The sequence below is a fragment of the Pseudophryne corroboree genome, chromosome 7 (genome assembly GCF_028390025.1).
Source record: "Pseudophryne corroboree isolate aPseCor3 chromosome 7, aPseCor3.hap2, whole genome shotgun sequence".
NCBI lineage: Eukaryota > Metazoa > Chordata > Amphibia > Anura > Myobatrachidae > Pseudophryne > Pseudophryne corroboree.
The window spans coordinates 337,527,496-337,551,033 of NC_086450.1; the positions used below are offsets into that span (position 1 = coordinate 337,527,496).

The following is a 23,538-nucleotide window of genomic DNA, read 5'->3' on the forward strand; positions in this document are numbered from 1 at the left end:
AATGTCCGCCCCCCTCCCTCTGCCAGCGCAGCCCTGGATTAATCCTCTCTGCTCCGCCAGCGCAGTAGTATGAGCGGCAAATTGAGCCTTCCACTGCACTGCATGGACACAGCCCCACGGAGACAGCCAGGCTCAGATGAAGAGTCGGTCGGGTCGGGCTGGGTGAGAGTGTTCCTGAAGGCTGTTGTTAATCACTTATTTAGTGGTAGCCTGTGTAGTGTGTGTATATATATATATATATATATATATATATATTTATATATATATATATATATATATATATATATTATGTATGTGTATATATATATTTATATATATATATGTGTGTGTTTATATATATATATATATATATATGTGTGTGTGTGTATATATATATATATATATATATATATATATAAAATCTAAATCAGCAGGTCTGACACTCCTGTAGTACTGTATAGTAGTTACACTATAAGAAGTCCATGGAGTGCCGCTGGGGCGTATATGTATATACACAAGGTGTATGTATATATATATATATATATATATGTGTGTTTTTTGTACTGTATATTGGGTATAATTGTACGTACAGCAGGGTGTATATATTTTTTTATTAGTGAGGGGTATGTATGTTTTTTAGTGGGTATGTGCAGTGCCGTAACAACCTGTGTGCCAGGTGTGCCTGGCACACAGCGCAGTTGCCCTGAGGGCGCATGACCAGCGGCTTGTAATGAGTCAAATTGACTCATTACAAGCCGCCTGTTCTGTGCGCGCCCGTGCGCCGCGCTGGAGGAGAGCAGCAGCGCCGGAGGTAGGGGAGGAGGGGGACTGGAGCAACAGCAGCGCTATGTAATTGGTAGTAGCGCCGCTGCAGCAGTCACCTCTCCTTCCTTATTGGCTGCCCGGCGCTGCTGTGGATGCTGGGATGCGCTTCCCTCATCCCAGCATTCACAGCGGCGGGCAGCCAATGCGGAAGGAAAGGGGACCGCTGCAGCGGCACCACTACCAATTACATAGTGCTGCTGCGGCTCCAGTCCCCCTCCCTCCTCCTCCTTCTCCCCTGCGGCTGCCCGGGATCAGCCAGTACGAGGAGCCTGGCTGCCAGCACGGAGAGATGGTAAGTATCTCTCTCTCTCTCTATTCTGTCTGCCACAATGTGTAAAAAGGAGGACTGGCTGCCATAATGTGTAAAAAGGGGGACGCTGGCTGCCGTAATGTGTAAAAAGGGGGACACTGTCTGCCGTAATGTGTAATAAGGGGGACGCTGTCTGCCGTAATGTGTAAAAAAAGGGGACTCTGCCATAATGTGTAAAAAAGGGGGGACGCTGTTTGCCGTAATGTGTAAAAAGGGTACTCTATCTGCCGTAATGTGTAAAAAAAGTGGACTCTGCCGTAATGTGTAAAAAAAAAAAAAGTGGACTCTGTCTGCCGTAATGTGTAAAAAAAGGTGACACTGCCGTAATGTGTAAAAAAATAAAAAAAAGGGGGGACTCTGTCTGCCATAATGTGTAAAAAAGGGGACTCTGTCTGCCGTAATGTGTAAAAAGGGTACTCTGTCTGCTGTTATGTGTAAAAAGGGGATGCTGTCTGCCATAAGGTGTAAAAGGGGCTCTACCTGGTGTAGTGGCGCTACCGTGCGGTGTAATTTGAATAATAGAGACTACTGTGCACCATTATATGAATTGGTATTATTTTGTGGCCACACCCCTTTCCCGTGATGCCACGCCCCTATATTTTTTGTGCGCGCCTACTGCGCGCACTGCCGCTAGTTTGCGTTAAGGATGGGGGGGGCGATGCCGTTTCTTGCACACAGCGCTAAAATGTCTAGTTACGGCACTGGCTGTATGGCACACACATCCAGAGCAGTGATTCCGCAGGCTATCGCTGCCCCAGTACATCGTGACTCAGAGGGGGAGAGTATGAGAGACAGGCATAGAGGGAGAGACAGGGCAGAGAGGGGATGGGAGACAGAAAGATGGACTCAGAGAGAGAGGCAGACAGAAATAGTGACAGAGGCATGCAGAGTGAGAGAGTGTGAGTGGGTGTAGGGATGGACGTGGTATGAACTGTCGACATGCAGCATGTAAGCACACTCAGCATGTTGACAGTGACCAAGTTAACATTCATCATGTCTACCTGGATGATACAGTGGGGGATAGTCAATTGTTTGAAAAGTCAGTTGGGTGTCTTTTTTTTCCTATCTAATAGACAGGAAAAAAACAGACACCCAACCGACTTTTCAAACACTTGAATTCCCCCCAGTATGTCAACATGATAAACTGTCAACAAACCATCCCTGGTGGTCTTCTGGTTTTTTACCTTCTCATGGTGGCAGTGGCAGCTCCATCATCTTCTTCTGGGTCCAAGCGATGCTGTGAAAGTCACTTTCAGCAAACATCTTTAATGCTTCTGCGTTCTGGCAAGTATTTCCCTCCCTTATCCCTTACCTGGTGCCTAACCCTAACCCCCCAGAATAACCCTAACCCACCACCCGCAGATTAACACCCTACCAATGGCGCCTAACCCTAACTGTCTGTATCTGCAAACTTTCAACAATTGACCTGGTAACATTGCGAGCCTGTTGAAAGTTTGAGGATGTCGACCTAGTGCATGTCGACTGTTGGATCCATGTCAATGTTCTGATGCAACATTATCAACATAATGAAGGTCACATAGTTGCTGCCGACTGTTTGACTGGATACCACAGGAAAAGATGGAACACAGTAGTAAATCATACAAAAGAGAAACTGTGAGCTCCCAGGATGGGTGATGGAATAAAATCCCAGGCAGTGCCGGGCACAGATTCTAGTTCCAAATAAAGCTATAATAAGCAGTTTTGGGGCTGAAAATAACTATTACTATACTTGATAAATAAACCCCAGTATATTATTAAACAGTTACACAAACAAGCACGTGAAACAACAATCTTAATGCAGCAGTAACATACTTTAATTTTAGTAACTTTGTGTTTCTAGAATAATGGAACACATGCAACCTACAAAAATACCATGTATGTGAAAATGATATCAGACCTGATCATCGTACGATATCATGAAGTCCAACTGGATTTTTCCTGTTCATATCCTCTGGATTTAAATCTCACTCTGGAACACTCACTGAGGCCAATTATAAGGTAATGGTTTCATTGATTCTAGATTGGTTGTGTCTCTTGCTTGAATGTTTTTGCTAAACCATTGAAGCGCAGATGGAGCAGACATGAATCTTTTGACAACAGAGCACAGCTAAGCTCAGCAGCCAGACCTCTCTAAACAGCCACACAGTATGATATACTTCTGCTTGACAGTGTGGCATAGGCAGAGATGTAGTGATGTCACCCAGAGAAAGTGTGCTATGCAGGAGCAAATGCAGGACTTCTGGAGGGGGTTTCCAGATGTTTGAGGTGTGTACACATGGTGAGATAAATCTATATAGCCAAAATCTTAAGGAAAGTTAGTGAACATCTCAAGGTGTTAGCTTGCGATACCAATTCGATCCCGATGCGCACTCCCGTGGGGTCGGTATCGTAAGGCTAGATAGACTGTGCAGGCCAGTCAATCTTGACTATCTAGTGTACTATCTAGTACAGAGTATAGTCAAAACCCTACATAGTAAAAATCTGTGCTATCTGGGCTCTGGGGGAGTTCAAGGAAATAGCATAGTCAAAATCAGGCTCTCACCGTGTGTATACACCTTAAGAGTGATTGTCGCCAGCCTATGAAGGGCAACTGGAAACCCCCCTGCGTTTGCCTATGCTATGTCGCCCCTACTTTCTATTATGGTGGAGGTGACTGTTAATTGCTGGTAAAAAATTATAAGGGTCATCATTTTTCAACAAATACCTGTATAGAAACATGCTCCCTCCTGCACAGCAACATGCTCCTTCCTGCACAACAAAATGTCTCTTCCTGCATGGTAACATGTCTTCTCCTGTACACCAACATGCTCTCTCCTGAACACAAACATGCCCTCTCCTGTACAAAATGCCTCCTCCTACAAAACAAAATGTCCCCTCATGCACAGCTTCATGTCCCCTTCTGCACTACAACATGCCCCCTCCTGTACTACAACATGCCCCCTCCTGCACTACAACATGCCCCCTCCTGCACTACAACATGCCCCCTCCTGCACATTAACATGTCCCCTTCTACACAGCAACATTGTACTTTTTACTGTCCCAATTTTCCTGAATTTATGCCAGTTAGACAGAATCTGGGTGGGACACCAGTGGCCAGAAGCCCTCGATGTAGTGGGACTGCAGCAGTCACATGACCACATCAACAGGGACTAGAATCTAGTTCTCTTCCACAGAGGTCTATTAACAACTGGGGTAGGCAAAAATGTGTGCTCCAGACCATGCCCCAGCTGTCCCAGGAACTCAGAGCACAAGCTCCACCCATGCTATGCCCCTGACATAGGGGGCCCCAAACCCAGTAATAAACTTTCATTATCTGTCATATCTGGAAACATAATCTGAAGATGGTTGCTGTTGGTATTTGGGTATCCCAGCTTAGTCTGCCATTGTTTTGGCCTATTGGCCCTAGTACTTAAAGGTCAGACTTCTTTAAATGTAGCCAGCCATCTATTTTATTAAAACTGGAAATGGTGCCGACAGTTTACCACAGGTACAGGGAGCAATGGGCATATTGTTACTCATTTGTTTTGTTAATATTAGTTATGGTTGTTGACCAACATGCTGTGTTTATTTCAGGACTCAGTAATGTAAAAATTTAATCTTATTTGCAGTTCAATTACTTTGAACATTGAGGGCACTGGACAATTCAAAGCACAAATGGTACTCTACAGAGATGACAGTTACTTATCACCGTATCAAGGGAATGAAATTATTCTATCGACAAAAAATATTTTATATGTTGGGGTCATTCTCGAGGGTGAAAACACATCTCAGTATGTTGTGCTGATGAAAAACTGCTTTGCCACGCCTACAAGAAGTATAGATGATCCTGTGAAATATTATATGATCAAGAACAAGTAAGTCCATGAACATGCATTATACATAATGTGCACTTGAACTTTGTGTTTACAATTTTACTGCACATTGCAGTGCCTCCATAAATACAGTATAGATTGAGCCAAGGTGGAAAAAAACTATTTTTTATTAATATTAAACAAAAGAAGTCTATGTTTTTTCATTGGATGAGTTTTACAATCAAGTCATCTAGTTCAGAGATCTGTAGCAAACATTAATGAAAACTTTTAGCACCTTAAGTATAATATAGAGCGTGGACTCGGGAAAGCCCAGGTCATTTGTCGGTATGGGTGACCAGTGGTTGAGATACCACTGGTCACCATACTGGCACCGGTGTTGAGATAGCCAGCGGGAGGGGGGGAGCGAGCGCAATGAAGCCCCTTGCGGGATCACTGCGCTTGCCATGCAGCGAGCGTGGTGGCTCGCTGTGCTCACCACAGGTTCTATTACCACTCCATGGGTGATGTGGACACCCACTAGTGGGAACAGTCCCTCTCGGTTGGCATACTGACTGTCGGGCTTTCCACCCGGCGGGATTCCAGCATTGGCATAGTGACCGTATCCCGTCGGTATGAATGGGTCTACCTGGCTTATGTGCCTTTGCTCCATAACCCTGGTCTTGAACAAGGATTTTTACGCGTCTGAGCCGGATACGCTGCAGTGTGAAAAGGTATTCCTGGGTTATGTTAAAAAGAGCTCAATATGCTTCATTCAGTACCCCTATCACACTGAGGCATGGAACAGGGTAACGGAGCCGGATATACCCAATTCACAACGACAAACAACATGGGTTTATCCCTTGTTCTTGCCTTGTTGTGAAAGGGGTAACCAACACAGATTGAAACCATGTTCATTATTCCAGCTCAGACCTTGGATTTCGGTGTAAAAGTGGTATTAGTAAGTAAATTGCTCAGCCTTCCAGACCAGCTTACTCTATACTTTATGCGAGCGAGGAATGGAGAAAACCTGTAGAGAGCATTGAGATGTTGTGAAGTTTTACCCTACAAACTGTGGCGTTACCCATAGCAACCCACCATATGTTTTATTTAATTTTCTGTACTGCACTACAAATATAGCAGCTAGGATCTGCTATGACAACACTACAATTTTCCTATGTACAACATTTCATAAATGGCCCCATCTGTGTCAGATACAGTAGTTTAACATTACATTTTCTACCCAGCTTATCATAGCAAGCAGACTTCATGGAACTGACACCATCCAGGAGACCTACTCACCTCCATTTGCCAGACTTGAGGCACTATCGCCAACAGTAGGGTTAGGGGGACCTAGAGTAGCACCACTACTGATCAAAGACTTTACTTTGGAGGTCATTCCGAGTTGTTCGCTCGCAAGCGGATTTTAGCAGATTTGCTCATGCTAAGCCGCCGCCTACTGGGAGTGAATCTTAGCATCTTAAAATTGCGAACGATGTATTCGCAATATTGCGATTACACATCTCGTAGCAGTTTCAGAGTAGCTTCAGACTTACTCGGCATCTGCGATCAGTTCAGTGCTTATCGTTCCTGGTTTGACGTCACAAACACACCCAGCGTTCGCCCAGACACTCCTCCGTTTCTCCAGCCACTCCCGCGTTTTTTCCGGAAACGGTAGCGTTTTTTCACACACGCCCATAAAACGGCCTGTTTCCGCCCAGTAACACCCATTTCCTGTCAATCACACTACGATCGCCTGAGCGAAGAAAAAGCCGTGAGTAAAAATCCAAATTTCATAGCAAATTTACTTGGCGCAGTCGCAGTGCGGACATTGCGCATGCGCACTAAGCGGAAAAACGCTGCGATGCGAAGAAATTTTCCGAGCAAACGACTCGGAATGACCTCCTTCATCTTTACTTTAAAGTTTTGTTTTGTTAGCAGTCCATCCCTTTTTATTACAGGTGCCCTAACAGGAAGGATGGAACTATCAGGGTGATGGAAAATGGGCTGTCCACCCAGGGACGGTTTTCTGTTCAAATGTTCAAGTTTGTTGGAGATTACAACTTAGTTTATTTGCACTGTGAAGCCAGCATCTGCGATACCACAAGAGGTTCCTGCCAACCCGTAAGTAATATTCTCATCTATATTTCCTGACTCCCTCTAGTTACTAACATAATTATTTTGGTTACATGTTTGGCTTGATATAGTGTGTGGCTTATGAAATGCCTGGGCTACATTACAAAGCCAAAGGACACTAAACTGCTAACTGACTTACTTATAGAGAGGAGACTTCTCTATCTTCAGCTTTTTCCTTTAAGATTTAGGGGTCTATCAAGCCAGTCAGCAGCAGTGTTTAAATTGGATAAAAAACCTATTTGACAAACCTATGACACTTTAGATATCACGTTAATGGCAATGATGTTGCAATTATTATTTGTTAAGCTCTGAAATCTTAGCACCAATTGCTAATGCCTTTTTCAGGTGGTGTTAGTACCAGGGCCATAACTAGGTGTGTGCGGAGGGGGCACCACACATAGTGCTGCAGGGTAGGGGGCGCTGTTGGTGGCATTTGTCAATTATCTGTTTTAATTACTATCACTTGCAGCTTCCCACCTTTTTGAAGCCCAGCATCTCCTGACCGACCCTGTCTCCTACCATGACCCCTCCTGTCACTAATACCTATACAACATTCATGAACCTAACTTAAGATTTATTTGTCATTGAATCACACTGTCCTTTATTACATTTCAAGATGCTGACATACCCAGGATTCTAACCCATTGCCTGTGGCATTGCGGTCAGACAATCTATTCATTTAGGTATCTTCCCTTGCATAGAAAGGTAGATAATTCTAAATTAGCGAATTCTAACTATTTGAAGTTTACCTCGTACTTTGTGAAGCTCACTGCCCCAAAACTGCAAAGAGACTCACAAATTTGCCCCCAACATTAGAATGTCTAGACAAATCCCTGGCTGCAGAGACCAGTTCTTGTAAGAGTATAATTTCACATACATTACTGCTCTCTTTTTTGTAGCAGAAGAGTTAGGGGCCTCTTCATTATGTTAATTATCAAGGGCCAGATGGCCTCCGATAATTAAGTATCTAACTCGCTATGAGCACTGGAGCGATTCATCATTGCTCTGGTGCAGAGACAACTGATCTTAGCCCTAACTCGGCAGAGCTACTGCATATGTGTAAACTTGGGTTCACGTATGTGTGACTTCTGGTGGAAGGAGCCATGCTGTGCCGGAGTAAAATGAAGGGATCCCTCTTTGCAAACAGTCCCAGCAAATTTTTTCACATGCATTACCAGGGCCGTTTCTAGCCAATTTGGCTCCCAGTGCGAGATTTAAAACTGCGCCCCCCCCCCCCCCCCCATTCACATAAAAAAAAATGCGCCCCCCATAGATATAAAGAGTAAAAGCATGCGCGCGCCGAAGGCGCGTGCGCTCCCGGCAAGGGGGCGTGGCCTCGTTAAAATGGCCATGGTTTTGTTAAGATGGGCGTGGCCTCATCTGATCTCATCATCACGGCCACCACAGGATAAAAAAAAAAAGTCCTCATTTTACACATTACGGCAGGCACGCGACCCCATTTTACACAGCACGGCAGGCAAGTGTCCCCATTTTACACAGCACGGTAGGCAAGTGTCCCCATTTTACACATTGCGGCAGGAAAGTGTCCCCATTTTACACATTGCGGCAGGCACCTGCCCCCATTTTACACATTGCGGCAGGAAAGTGTCCCCATTTTACACAGTACGCAGACAGGTGTCCCCATTTTAGACAGTACGCAGACAGGTGTCCCCATTTTACACAGTATGCAGGCAGGTGTCCCCATTTTACACAGTACGCAGGCAAGTGTCCCCATTTAACACATTATGGCAGGCAAGTGTCCCCATTTAACATATTATGGCAGGCAAGTGTCCCCTTTGTATACATGATGGCAGGTGGCAGAGGGGGGGTAGAGAGAGAGAGAGGGAGAGGCTGACTTACAGTTGAAGCGGTTCTTCCCGCTCTTCGCCGCCTCTCCCTCCACTTCGCGGCGCCGCCGGCTTGGCTCCCCCTCCTCCGTCCTCCCGAGTACCCAGCTCGGGGGGCAGAGTTTCGTGGAATGACGCGATTGCGTCGTGACGTTACGACGCACCGCATCATTCCACGAAACTCCGCCCCCTGAGCTGGGTACTCGGGAGGACGGAGGAGGTGGGAATGGATTTTAAAGTGTTCAAGAAGTGCCACGGCGGGCGCCCCGTGCGGTTGCACGGCTCGCCCGCCGCAAGAAACGGCACTGTGCATTACCTTGGGTTCACTCATGTGCAACTTCCAGCAGGAAGAGCTGAGCAGTGGTAATCTTCGCAACCGGTACTGGAACAAACGGGAAAACAGTGCGGGAACAAACACCATGTGAAGATGGCGAAGATTCCAGCTGTCAAGCTCCAAAAATTTCTGGAGCTTGATGAATTTAGGTCCCCATACTAGTGTAAGGGGTCAGCGAGCCAGATCGGGAGTGAAAGATAAGCAGGAGATATCTGTGAAATTGCCTGTGTTACCTTTATAACGAATAGTCCTGACACTTAATTTATACAAAAGTATGTGAAAATTATCATTTTCACCTGTTTTTGTATTTATTAAATGATGATGAATAGACCCATACATCTTTAAAATAAAATGGGTGATCTCATTTGCAGGGACCTACTGTACTACTGTATACTGGCAGGGCTTGGGACTTTCTATTAATTAATACAAAACACATACACAGATAATTGAATATAGTTATATGTTAATAATTTTCATTTACGATTAATTTACACATATAATTTATAGCAACAACTATTTTCTTTGTAGTCATGTTCCGGTTTAAGGAAAAGTGTGCAACAGAATGAAGAGAACATTGTTTTCTTAGACTATGGTCCTATTCGGCTATCAGGTGAGTTCTAAGACATATACAGAAAAAAGGGGGAGATTTAGACCTGATCGCTGCTGTGCGTTGTTGCACAGCGGGGGATCAGCAATAGACTGCTCGTGCGTATGCACCGCAATGCGCACGTGCCTCGGCCAACAACAACGGGCATCGCCGGTCAGCAACAGGATGGTGCGAAAATTTAATTTGCACGGGCGTTCACAAGGTGATTGACAGGAAGAGGCTGTTTGTGCGTGGCAACTGACCATTTACTGGAAGTGTCCGGAAAAACGCAGGCGTTCCCAAGCGTTTTCAGGGAGGGTGTCTGATGTCAGCTCCGGCCCCCGAACAACCTGTTCTCATCGTACTGTAGTAGTACGTCCTGGGCTGCACACAGACTGCACACACTGGATTTTTGCAGCTCGGCGTACACACGCGATTGCACATTTGCAGGGCGAATTTACACCCCCCTTTGGGCGGCGACTATCTGTACGCAGGACAGCAAAGTCAGCAGCCCAGTGATCAAGTCTGAATCATTCCCCCAAATGTAATCTCAAATAAGCACATGTACCGTAATTTGGGATTTTTTCCCGAAAAACATGATATGGCATTATCCACATGTTTTAAGTATCGGCCATATGTATTAAAGAGGTAATGTACAGTAGGAGATATTGGAAATATCTGCGTTAAGTTCTGTTAGATTATTGTAATAACATTACCATTCCCATATCCTCTAGGTTAACGGTAATGTTTCTAAATGTGTCAAACTCTGATTTTTTTTTTTTTTCCGAGCTTGAAGTAAAAGGTAATGTCATCCTCATTAATAGTGATTTTTCCAGAGACTGCATATGGTAAGGGAGATCTTTAAGATCCCTCTCCCTGTGTTTCTGCAGCTCCTCCTCTGAGTCCTTCCTCCCCTCTCAAAGCCATGGACAAAGGACCTTTTTTAGCTTCAGTAGCAGATTCTGCTAAACGGTCCAGCCATGCCTTCGTCATATGGACCACTCCCCCCCAACGCTGCGTCGCCACCCCTACTCTGCCAGCCGCTATCAAAGTGTGATCGCATCCTCGCACTATGAAAGTTCGCTCGCACATGCTAGGACCACTGTGCATGCGCAGAAGTACAAAAATCACCCCTTTGTGATTTTGCACTTCTGCGTGTCAAGCTGAATATGGTCCAAAATCCGACAGGCCTACACAGAAAGGTATCTACAGTACAATAATGTATTTTGACTTGACTATTTTTTAAATCTATACAGAAATACCTCTTCAGTATTAAAACTGCTAAGCAAGTGGTTTATTTTCCAAGTGTAAACAATCCATTCATGTTTTAATCGCACCCTGCACTTGCTTGCTTATGGTAATTAGTGATTTGAGTGTAAATTCTTACTTGTGGCTCTAAGTACATTTCCAAACATTCAGCACATTTAAAGGGAACTATGGGCCTAACTCAGCATGAGTTGTTGTCGCACAACAACTCATTACCGGAGGTCCTGTCACCCACATTGTTCTGTGCCGCAGAGCCGTGGTATCGTCTGATCCCTGTGGGTTGCGGCCTGGGAGGGGGCCACAGCCGGGGGCCTCAATTTATTACAGCAGCCGGGTTACAAGCTCCACTGCGTGCAGCCGGAAGTGGCTGCGCTGCATGCTCAAACAGGAACCCGGTTTCCTCGCAGCCCTCTCACCGGGCTCTACCACAGTGACCTGCTAGGGTCCACCATCCAGTACTCTGGGGAGGCCAGTTAGGGGTGGAGAGAAGCGACAGCATTACCTCAGCCGGGAGCCGCGGCGGCCATCTTGTCTGAGGCCGGTGCTCTCCTTCCCTCACCAGCTCTACTTGCCAGGTGGCCAGGTAAGGTGCTGGATACCAGCTGGACCATGACCAGTGCCACCCACCCACCCTATTTAGACATTTACCTCACAGGGGGAGTGTTGTGTTAGGGTGAGTACCCAGCTCCCATGTGTACTGCACTTATGCTCTGGAACACAGGCTGCTCTTTATGTGATCCACAGTACCACTGTTTTATTGCCCACAACTTGGCTCAGGCTCCCTGCGCTAGTCTCGTGCAGTGGCTTGTGTGCTCATTTGCACCACTTACAATTGCATCACATTTGTTCTTGTTCTTGTAGTCCTCCGTCCAAGCACCAATTTCCAATATACTACCCCCATCTTGTGTTCAAAGGGCACAATTACATGCACTTTTCCAAACAGTGTGATCTGATTATAAAGCACATTACTCGGTTGGCCCAGTGAAGGTACACCTTGTCCACCCCGGTACAATCTGACGGTGGAAGATATGTCCTGGCTGTCATACTACTCTTCCTGTGTATGACTTCTAGATGTCATCTTCCAGCTTGGAACTGTACCAGTAATTCTCTAATTTATCCCAACCTGTAGTGACCAATTTCTCGAGATTCAACTTTCTAATAACAAGCAGTCACGCCAACTAACTGCCAGAAAGATATTCCTGGGGTCCCACCTGTTAGCTTTTTCAAATAGTCCCCTTTCACCCAAGGGATCAAGGGAAACCCTCCACGGACAAAAACCATAAACCACTCTCTGCTCTCAGCAACCCATTTGAGCCCTTCACATCAACTACGCCTGTGCTGCCTGACTTGGGGGACGTTGCCCCGTTAACGGTTGGTTCTATTAATCAACTGCTGTCCTCGTTTAAGTCGGATATATCACAGGAATTTAAATTTAAATTGGCCCTACAAACCTGTCAACAATCTGTAGACGCAGTTGGCCAGCATAGAGACCATTTAGAAAGTAAGCTGGAAGAAGTGGTCAAATCACATAATGAACTTATTTCCCTTCATGAGGACCTTCAAGTGGAGGTCACGGCTCTGCGCAGTCAAGTAGGAGATTTGGAGAACAGATCACATCGAAACAATGTTAAAGTCTGAGGTATCCCAGAGTCTGTCTCTAATTCCGACTTGACGGAATATGTTACGGATATGCTGCCAACTGTCACTATTACAGACTTCTACTAGACTGCATTTGACAACCTAAGGCAAGAACCACTCCTAAGGACGCTCCTAGGAACACCCTTATGTGATTTCACTATTTTCACATTAAGGAGCGAGTACTTCAGGCTGCCAGATCCACAGATGGCGCAGATGTTACTTTGGGTGACCTCCAGATTTTCGGGGACTTGTCGGCTGCCACATGGCTCTCAGGAGGTCCTTCTCTCTGACTCTCTGATCACCAGGGCCCTCCGGAAGTCTCATATTTAATACCAATGGGGCTTCCCTACGCGCTTGATTATTAACCGTAATGGCAACACGACGATCGTCTCCACACCAGCTGACGCGACCCGACTCCTGCTTGATTGGAATTTGGAAGCGATTTCTTCTAACCTACCGGGCGTCTCCAAACTATCCCAGGACTGGTCAACTGTGAGCCATTTGACCTGAATGTTTTCTATAATTCATGTTGGATGTTTAATTATTTCTCTTACTATGCTTCTTTTACAGGGGTCTCTGAAATGTTGCTCCATATAAGTGGACTAATATGTTGTTAGTATACTGGTTATTATGACTATTCAGGATCTTTCCAGTTATATGGGTTCCCTTGATACCCATATTGCTATGCCTTTAATAGTTTATACTGGATTGTTAGTTTTTATATTGCTGTTATAGCTTATATGGGTTGTTCTCCCATGGGCTAGTCTCTACGCATACCCAACACATTTCTTTTTAGGTACCCCCTTCCTAAAGCCTAGACACTTGGTGACCCAGAATGTTTTCAGACTTATACATCAACTTGTGTGTAGTATCAGGTACAGTTCGGTTTTCAGTGATGGTGGTGGTTGTCTACTACCGCACACCCCTATGTGCCACCCCGCTCCCTTCCTTCTACTTCAATTATTTTACAGATGAAAGAGAATTCAAGGTTACATACATTAGATGTTATTTTTTTTTCTGTACTTCTATATGCATATATAGTTTTTTTTGCTCCACTACGGGGCTTTATTGTTGTGTACCTCTATTACAGGCCTAACATGTGTCATGTCATATCTTTAAATGTTAAGGGTCTCAATTCCCCGAACAAGCGTAAACTAGCATTAACTCATTTTGCTAAGCTCAAAGTCCACATTATAGTTCTACAGGAAATCCATTTATGTCCTCTTTTCCTCCAACTTTTTTTTAATAATAAGTTTCCTCTTTGCTATATGTCTAACAGCCCCAGTAAAAAAAGGCAGGGGTTGCTCTTCTAGTGTCCAGCTCATGTAATTTTATGTTAGATAGGCAACTCTCTGACTCCGGTCGTTATCTGATATTGTTGGGTAAACCGGATGACAAACCAGTTACGCTGGCGGTTGTCTATGCCCCTAACTCCAAACAGATTCCTTTCATTAGGAAATTTTGTAAAGCTCTTCAATCCTGTAGCAATGGATCTCTATTAATATTGGGAGATTTCAATATGGTCCTGGAACCAAATATAGACAAACTGTCCAAGCACTGCTCCATGAAGGCTTTACCTAGGTGCGATCTCTCCTTCGCGTTTAGAAGCATAATACATGAATATGAACTATATGATGTTCGGAGAGCTAGAAACCCAAATGATAGAGACTTTACCTGTTATCCCCCTGTCGGCTCCTTCTCCAGGATTGACCTGGCCTTTTCAGATAAATGGACTCTCTAGCAAATTAAGAAGGCTTCGGTCCTGTCAGTCGCATGGTCTGATCACTTGGCTCTGGGACCTTCACTCCTTTAGGATCTCCCCCCGCCCCTGGGACCTTGGTGAACATCTTCTCTCTAATGTGGAGACTAAGAATTCGATTGCCAAAACACTCTCCATGTATTTAGAAACAAATAACCCTGTGGACACCTCTCTGTTTACGCATTGGTGCGCTCTCAAGGCAGTAACTCGAGGATCCCCGATTAAAGTGGCTGCACATTTGCATAGACAGAGAGAGGCCCATCAGAGGGATGTTAAAAATAAGTTGGTAGATCTTGAGAATAAACTTAAATCATCCCCCTCTAATAAATCAATTTATGGGGACCTTCGTAAGGTTAGAGAAGAATGCAATGTTCGTTCTCGCATTGACGGAAGTTCAAAGAAATCTGTTTAAGCTGAAACAAAGGTTTTATGTCCAAGGTGACAGGGAAATTGAGAGCGAAAACTGCAAAGGAATGAGTGAAGGTAGTTGCAAACTCCCGTGGTACGAAGGTATCTAACCCCGCTGATATTGCTTCTGCCTTCGCCAATTATTACGCCTCCTTGTATAATTTGATGGAGGATTCCTCGATCCCCCAGCTAACGTCTGCAGGTATCAATAGTTTTTTGGGGAAGTTGTCGCTTCCGCATTTGGAGATGTCAGATCTCCAGGCCTTAGAGCTCCCATGGAAAGATAAGGAACTTCAACAGGTTATCCGTTCTCTCCCGGTAGATAAAGCACCTGGCCCGGCTGGCTATATTAACAAATTCTATAAATGTTTCCAAGAGGTTTTGATACCAGTTTTGATCCCATTATTTAATGAAGCTTCATCTTCAGGGTCTTTCCCCACTGAAATGCTCAAAGCTAGGATAGTCACCTTCCCTAAACTGGTGAAAAATCCTGCATTAGTAACTAATTACCGTCCAATAGCTCTCTTGAACACGAATGTCAAGATATATGCGAAGCTGATAGCGAACAGGCTGAACCAGGGACGTGCAGTCAGGAGAGGCAGTGCCTCCCCTGTCATAAATGATTAAAATAATACAAAGAAGATACTTATGACACATATTATGTGTCATAAGTATGTGCTTTAGCCTTTATATTATTTTAGTCAGCTTTACTATGTAATAAACCAGTTTTACAGGCGAAACGGAGGCACCGCTCTCGGTGCCTCCCGCTGTCTATGTGAAAGCTCCGGAAGCGGGGGGGGGGGGGGGGGGGCAGGTATCGGGCAGTAAAAGCCCATTAAAAAAAGACCTGCAAGCGGCACCTCTAGAAGTGCCGCTGTGACAAGGGGCGTGCTCTCAGATATGAGAGCACTCCCCTGTCACTGAATGATTGGGCGGTGGGCAGTGCAAAGCTCAATGGCCACCCCCCACCTGAGCTTATACCAGTGGCTGACAAGAGTGTGCCCCCCCCCCCCCCCTTATCCCCCCGCCGCCGCCGCTGCTGGGGGGTGGGTGCCTGGGAGGGATGAGAGGGAGAGAATTACCGATGTTCCGCCTCATCCAGCCCACCCACCTTGCTTTGCGCATGGCTGCGCTGCCGTCTGCCAGAATCAATATCACCGCTGGGGACTGGGAGCGGGACTTCAACATTACTCAGGCTTGCTTCTAGTTCGGGGCTTCCCTATGGCTGTGCTGCGCCACCCACGAGCGCCGCGGCCACCCATATTAATGATGTTTTGGTGGGTGGGCGGTGCTAAAGAATGATTAATTTGGCTCACCCCGCCTACTTCGGTCTTTCTGCTGGCAGCGCCACTGTGCGTGTGAAGTGCGGTCTGCGTCTCCTCCTGTATTGAACCCATGCAGACGCTGATGGAAGGGACAGGTCTGGGACTCTATCAGGTGATTCCGAGATATTTTACTGGTTCAGATATATCCTGCTGTTTCTTTAAACATATGCATTAAATTTGTTTTCTCCACATCTCCTGCAACTTTCCCTCTTCTATGCAGTCTGGTGTGCATCCTGCTCTTCCAATCACACTGACATCCAGCTATAGTAGGCAGCCCTGCCCTAATATTTGTTCTGCCACTTCTGTGCATTACATTGGGGGTAAGGAGAGCATCTCCCATCAATTACTGTATGTGAAAGTCGACTCCAGTCCTATGATGACACTGGCTACTATCTTCTGAAGGGTTCAGTATGATATGCCAGCTGACGGGATGCCGGCTGTCAGGATCCCGCCAGCACCATCCCGCCAGCCGCAATACCAAGAGCAAGCGCAACGAGTCCCCTTGCGGGCTCGCTGTGCTCACCACACTTCAGGCCTGGTGATGAGCATAGCTAGCCTGCGAGAGGACTCGCTATGCTCGCTACCAGTATTGCCCGGTGGTTTGCCATGGGTTCTATTCTCCCTCGGGTGGTGGTGTGGACCCACCACCCAAGCGGGAATACCAGGGAGCAGTCGGTATTCTTACCACTAGTAACTATTTTACCGTCTGTCAGGATTCCGGTGTCAGAATCCTGATCACCGGGATCCTGACAGCCGGTATATTAACTACTGTACATCCCCTTCTGAAAGATATTCTTGTGTAGCTTATACTCCTATACCTGTACAGCCTGCAGTTGATCATTGTATCTCACTCCCTTATCTCTTGCTGTGAACAGTATATAGCTGGGAATTTTGTATTTTTGTCTCTAATATTCAGTTTAAAAATACATTCTAATGGGTTATGAAAAGCGATTTTAATCTGCTTGTGAACTTGCAATAGGCTGTTTTTCTGGACATGGAATCTTAAGGACAGTGGTGGTCATTCCAAGTTGATCGCACGCTGCAACTTTTTGCAGCCCGTGTGATCAACTAGACGCCGCCTATGGGGGGGTGTATTTCTGCAGAGCATGGATGCGATCACTTGTGCTTTGCAAAAAAAGTTGTGTGTACAACAAGACCAGGGTAAGAGTAACTTACCCTGTGCGATTGTTCCAGTGATGCAGGTTCCGGAATTGACGTCAGACACCCGCCCTCCAAATACCTCGACATGTCTGCGTTTGGATCTCCACGCCCAGAAAACGTTGAGTTGCCGCCCGGTTCCGCCTTCCTCCTGTCAATCTTCTTGCGGTCACCGCTGCGACTGCTTTCTTCGCTAGCGGCGTCGCTGCCCGTCGCCAGGCAACGACACAACTGTGCAATACGGCTGCAGTGCATGCGCAGTTCCGACCCAATTGCACGGGGCTGCGACAAAATGCAGCGTGGGATCGGGTCGGAATGACCCCCAGTGTGTGTGATCCAGTTTGACATTTCATTTGTGGAAACTTTTAACCAAATTGTTTATTCCAGGGGCTAAAGTGAGCCGGAATGGGGCGGAACTGCGTTCCGTCAGTTCCACTTGGAGACGGAACGCAGTTCCGCCTCCTCCGGCTCACCTCACCGATGTGTGCCGGCGCCACACAGGGAGATGCTGGGCGCCCGCTGAGATTGTGTTACCAGCGGCGCCCGGCTCTCCCTGCATTGCGGAAGCCGGCGGCAGGAGCTCACTACTGAGCTCTGGCTCAGTCAGTGCGCGCTGTGAGAGAGACGTCATGACGTCTCTCATAGTGCTGGGAAGCCGGATGCCAGCAGGATCACAGCGGACAGACGCAGGAGCGGGGCTTGGTAAGTATGGTGGCTTTTTAAAAAAAAAACATGTGTGACTGTATTAGCAGTGCGGGTACAGGTGGAAAGCTACAGGGGGATAACCACAGGGGGCAAGCTACAGGGGGATAACCACAGGGGGCAAGCTACAGGGGGATAACCACAGGGGGCAATCTACTGGGGGCAAACTACTGGGTCTGAGATGCAGGTTAGCGGCTGGGGGTCAGGCAGTTGATGGCAGCGATTTTGTAGGCCATTGGCAGGGTCGGCGTCCATTAGTGGCGGCAGTAGTGAGCATTGGCATGGCGGCGGTAGATGACATCGGCGGGACTCCACAGAGATTATGGCTGCAGTGCCTCACCAGCCACTGACCTCACTGCACGCCACTGGGCTGAACACATTGCTTCCGTCCCTGGTCACCCGCAACAAAGTTGGTTTTGTTCAGGGTAGACAATCCCGGATAACACCAGGAGGATTATCAATGAGTTGGATGTTTTCTCTGCTTCCTCTGAACCTCTTCTTTTGCTTTCATTGGATGCGGAGAAGGAATTTGACAGATTGCATTGGGGATATCTTTACGCAGTTCTTAGGAAGTTCGGGATTGATGGCAGAGCCCTGTCTTCCATAGCAGCACTGTACTCTAACCCAACAGCTAGAGTCTTTGTGAATGGTATTCTTTCCTCAACATTTCTGATCACTAACGGCACTCATCAGGGTTGTCTGTTATCCCCACTTGTCTTCGCCTTAGCGATAGAACCCCTGGCAGAGGCTATCCAAACTAAAGTATCTGTACAGGGCCCAGTAGTTTTTGGCCATGAATATAAAATTAGTTTATTTGTGGACGACGTGCTCCTTACATTAGTAGACCCAGACACATCACTTCACAATCTACATTTGATCCTGGAGGAATATTACTCTGTCTCCTTTTATAAGCGAAATACCTCCAAGACAGAAGCCCTCCCGATAAATTTTACCTCTACACAATTGCACTTTTTGAAATCTCAGTATGAGTATGCCTGGTAGGACAGGAGCCTAAAATATCTGGGAATTCAAATCACCCCGAGAGTCTCAGATCTTGTAACATGTAACTACCCCTCTCTTCTTCATAAAATATCCTTACTACTAATGGACTGGGTGATGCACAATGTGACTTGGATGTGTCGTATCTCAGCCCTGAAAATGATGAGATACTACCTAAACTACTGTATTTGTTCAGAACCATCCCTATTTTGATTCCTACTGTAAATCTTTAATATCCCAGTTTAATTCGGTCTTCATAATATATGTATGGAAGGGAGCACAACCTCAGCTCGTTCCATGATGTTTCTCCCAAAACAGGCTGAGGGTTTAGCGTTCCCTGATATCCATCTTTACTAATTAGTATGCATCCTTTCTCCGTTAGGTGCACGGATTGCAGAGGACAACTTTAAACCATGGGTTCTGTTAGAAAAGGGCTTGATAGCTCCACTCCCCATAGCTGATGTTTTATGGCTACAGGGGTCAGAGGGCTTGCATCTCCTATCTCGTTCTGTGGTGGTACTATCAGCACATAAGGCTTGGCTGGAACTGGTTTCTAAGCTTGATGGTACTTCTCTTCCATCCATTGACCTTTCGCTAGTAGGCATTGCCTCCCTGATCCCAGATTTGAAATTGGATGTATGGGTATCTCATGGCCTTTTTATGCTTGGTGGGGCTACCACAGACAAAGCTCTACTGTCATTTAGCCAAATTCAGTCTAAATTTCACTGTCCCATAGGGACTTTTATAAATATTTACAAATACATCACTGGTTGTACAGCACCACAACATCAAAACACAGAGTTTCCACAATACCTTAATATTTATGAGATTTAGTGGTCATACTCGATAATAGAGGGGGTATAACAAGGTAGTATACAGTAAGTTCCTTATTGACCTCCATTCTTGTAAGAAATTATCATCCCTTGTTAAATGGGAAAATGATCTTACATGCACTATTTTGGATGAGGAATGGCGAGGAGTTTACCGCACTTGTTTCCATTTATCTAAATGTATGTCTCACACAGAACATTTTTACAAGCTTCTGCACCGCTTATATCTCACTCCATCGAGACTTCATATTTTTAGTCCATCCAATTCGAATATGTGTTAGCGTAATTGTAGCAATGTCGGGACCCTGCTCGATATATTTTGGTCTTGCTCGGCACTGCCTCACCTGACCACACGTCACTAGTTGGGGGGATTCAATGTTTCTAGGCGCTGACCATAGGGAACTGTCCTTATCGTCGCTGCTATCTAAAAGATAGCAGGCCGATAAGCGTGGGCAATTTATGCAGCTGCAGGTGGCGATACCCACAGACCACAACAGGGACAGAGCTGTCCCTGGCTGTGGTGGGTGCCGGCTCCGGAGTGCGCAGTGGATCTCGTGTGAGTAGTGAGATCCTGCATATGCGCAGAGGAGTCGGCCGGGACAGGGAGACACAGCGCTTCAGCACTGAGCTTAGGCGCTGTGTGCTCGGGGGACATCGCCGGAGGGGGGAGCTTTCGCCCCCCCCGCTTTGGCAGACAAGATGTTAATACATCTTGTCGATGTCCCTTCCTGCTTCACCTCGGTAATGAGGAGAAGTAGGAAGTGTTATAGCGGCACGATGCATTTACCTCTTACTGGATTATATAATACATTTTCATGATTCTACCCTATTACTTTGCAGATGAAGGACATAGTCAATCTTCAAATGCTGTTGGTAAGTTCCATATTTACTTAGTATTATAATAATTATCTTTAATTTTAAATTAAATGAATGAAAACAGATGTACAAAGCTCTTGCATAAATGATTGGTACCAAGTATATTAGTAGTAAAAGGTTTAATAGTAGGAAGTTTTTCACATTTAATGTGGCAAATAGGTTCAAACTCTGGTTACATCTAACTTTTGCCAGTAAGAATACAAGAAAACAGTGACTTAGAGCAGAAGTGAGACCAGTTTCCCAACCTCAGTGCTCAAGGCACACCAATGGTCCAGATTAGAAGGATAGCTGTGCTTGAACACAAGTGACTTAATTAGTACCTCAGTTATTTCGATTTAAGCATTTGTGCTCAAGCCTGGATATCCTCCTGGACTCTGAGTCTGCTTTGAGGACTGATGTTGGAATACACAGAGTGAGACTGTAATTGGGGTCACATAATCTTTTTTTTGGGGTCACCTGAATATAAGTATGTAATAGATTTTAATAGGAACCAGGGGCGTATCTACCCCTTGGCCAGGATGGCATTCGCCAGGGGCACCAGAAACGAAAGGGTAACAGCTGGCGGTGCCACCCGCGGGCAGGGGCTAGAATTGCATAGTAGGGGTAGTACTGCGATACATTGAAGAAGCTCTAAATAAACTACAGCAACCAGCAACCCTTGCTGCTGGGAGCTGTAGTTTATTTACAGCTTTTTCACTGTAGTGTGGTGCCATAAACCAGCATTTTTAACATCGAGTTGCTGCGGCGACACCCATACTCTACCATCCCAGCCGTTGTTCACGAGACACCGGGACATGTCGCTTGAGGAGCGGGGGCAGCAGCTTGCGCAAGTCCATCTGGAGGGGTGAGGAGCGGCCGCAAGATGTCGCGTGTCAGTCTCCCACCCAAGGAAAACATATTCTTCAATCAGATCCTTGTGAGGAGGAGGGTGCACTCACTATGCTTGTGCTAGATAAGAGCATATAGAGAGGAGCACACTGCGCTGGGGGAGGGGGGGGGGGTAAAGAGGAGCACACTGCACTGGGTGGGATATAGAAGGGAGCACACTGTACTGGGGGGGGGGTAAAGTGAGGAGCACACTGCACTGGGGGGTATAGAGAGGAGCACACTGTACTGGGGGGCATATAGAGGAGCACACTGCACTTAGGGGGATGTACAGAGAGCATACTGCACTGGGGGGGGATATAGAAGGGAGCACACTGTACTGGGGGGTAAAGAGAGGAGCACACTGTACTGGGGGCTATATAGAGGAGCACACTGCACTGAGGGGGATGTAGAGAGGAGCACACAGCACTGACGGGGATGTACAGAAGAGCATACTGCACTGGGGGGGGGGGGAGGATATAGAGAGGAACACACTGCACTGGGGTGTAGAGATGAACAGACTGCACTGGGTGGTATATAGAAGGAGGCACACTGTACTGGGGGGATATAGGGGGTCATTCTGACCCGACCCAGCTTTTCGCAGCGTAGCGATCGGGTCAGAACTGCGCATGCGCCGGCGCCGCAGTGCTACGATAGCCTCTGCCTGATTGACAGGCAGAGGCGGTCGATGGGCGGGAGAGGGCGAAACGGTGGCGTTTGGCCGCTGTTTCGTGGGCGCGGTCTGGCCAACGCAGGCGTGGCTGGACCGTGCGGGAAGTGGCCCGCAGTGGCTGCGTGACGTCACACGCAGCCACTGCGGGCCGGGGAGCGATGAGTAGCTCCTGGCCAGCACGCTAAAGCAGCGCTGGTCGGGAGCTACTCTTAAAGTGCAAAGGCATCACCGCTGTGCGATGCCTTTGCACTTCTGCGGGGGGGGGGGGGGGTACTAACATATGCGATCATCATTGCGGAGGACAGCTCTTCCGATAAGAGCTGTCATCCGCGATGCACAGCGGCAGCCTGACTTCCGGGATTCGGTCCGGGAGTCAGTCTGCGCATGCGCGGGGTGACGGGGCGGCCGCAGGGCATGCTGGGAGGGATCCGATCGGATCCCTCACACAGCGCCGCGGAGAGAAGCCCATAGGCTTCTATGGACTATCGCCAGCTAAAGCTGGCGTACCCCGCCGCAGCGCTGACCTGCCGGACGGGGGTTAGTACATCAGGAAAATGCGGTAAACAGGGAGTTTACCGCATTTTCCGCTTAGTACATCCAGCCCATAGAGAGGAGAACACTGGTAACAGTAGTAACAAGTAGATGGAGCAACAGTGGTTGCTGGGCATTGGGGTGCACATGGGGCAGAATGCACCACCAGGCTGTGTAATCAGTGTGGGGTCAGCATGGTCCTTGGGTAATTAAGTGGAAGGACACAGCGTAGATTGGCAACCACTGTGGCTGTAGCAGGTGAAGTAGTGCATTTCAGAGGCCAGACCTCCTGAAAGAGCTGTGGCTTGCACTGCTGCTGATCTCCTAACACAAGTCTGCTGGAGCTGCTTATTCTGGATCACGTAATCGTGACCTCACCTCTGTTTTACAATGCCATTATTCACGGCATTGTATAGTGCGGCGGGCCACAATGCATGGTTGTGCTGAGCCATACTTGGTAACAAGTATAATATGCTGAGATCTATCTTCTGCAAGCTATATAAAGACAGACCATATGCAGAACTTAGCAATGTGTTGAGTCATACAAAGACAACCATATCTGTTGCTGAGTATACAAACTGACTGATATTTCTTTCCAGATATACAAAGGTGAGAAACTGAGCCTAGTATAAGATAATGTGCAATATCTGGTGCTAAATGTAATATACTGAGCTGCATCTGGTGCCAAGTATAATTAGCAATAC

The 23,538-nt window shown here is 46.7% G+C and overlaps 1 protein-coding gene across 1 annotated transcript in view; it reads left to right on the forward strand.

The window, feature by feature from the left end:
• LOC134944166 (uromodulin-like) overlaps nt 1-23,538 on the forward strand; it is an 86,983-nt gene that overhangs the window by 62,865 nt on the left and 580 nt on the right. The window contains exons 12-16 of the mRNA XM_063932742.1: nt 2,955-3,112; nt 4,723-4,968; nt 6,864-7,026; nt 9,748-9,829; nt 20,731-20,763. Of these exons, the coding sequence (XP_063788812.1) occupies nt 2,955-3,112; nt 4,723-4,968; nt 6,864-7,026; nt 9,748-9,829; nt 20,731-20,763 (682 nt within the window). The remainder of the gene's footprint in view (nt 1-2,954; nt 3,113-4,722; nt 4,969-6,863; nt 7,027-9,747; nt 9,830-20,730; nt 20,764-23,538) is intronic.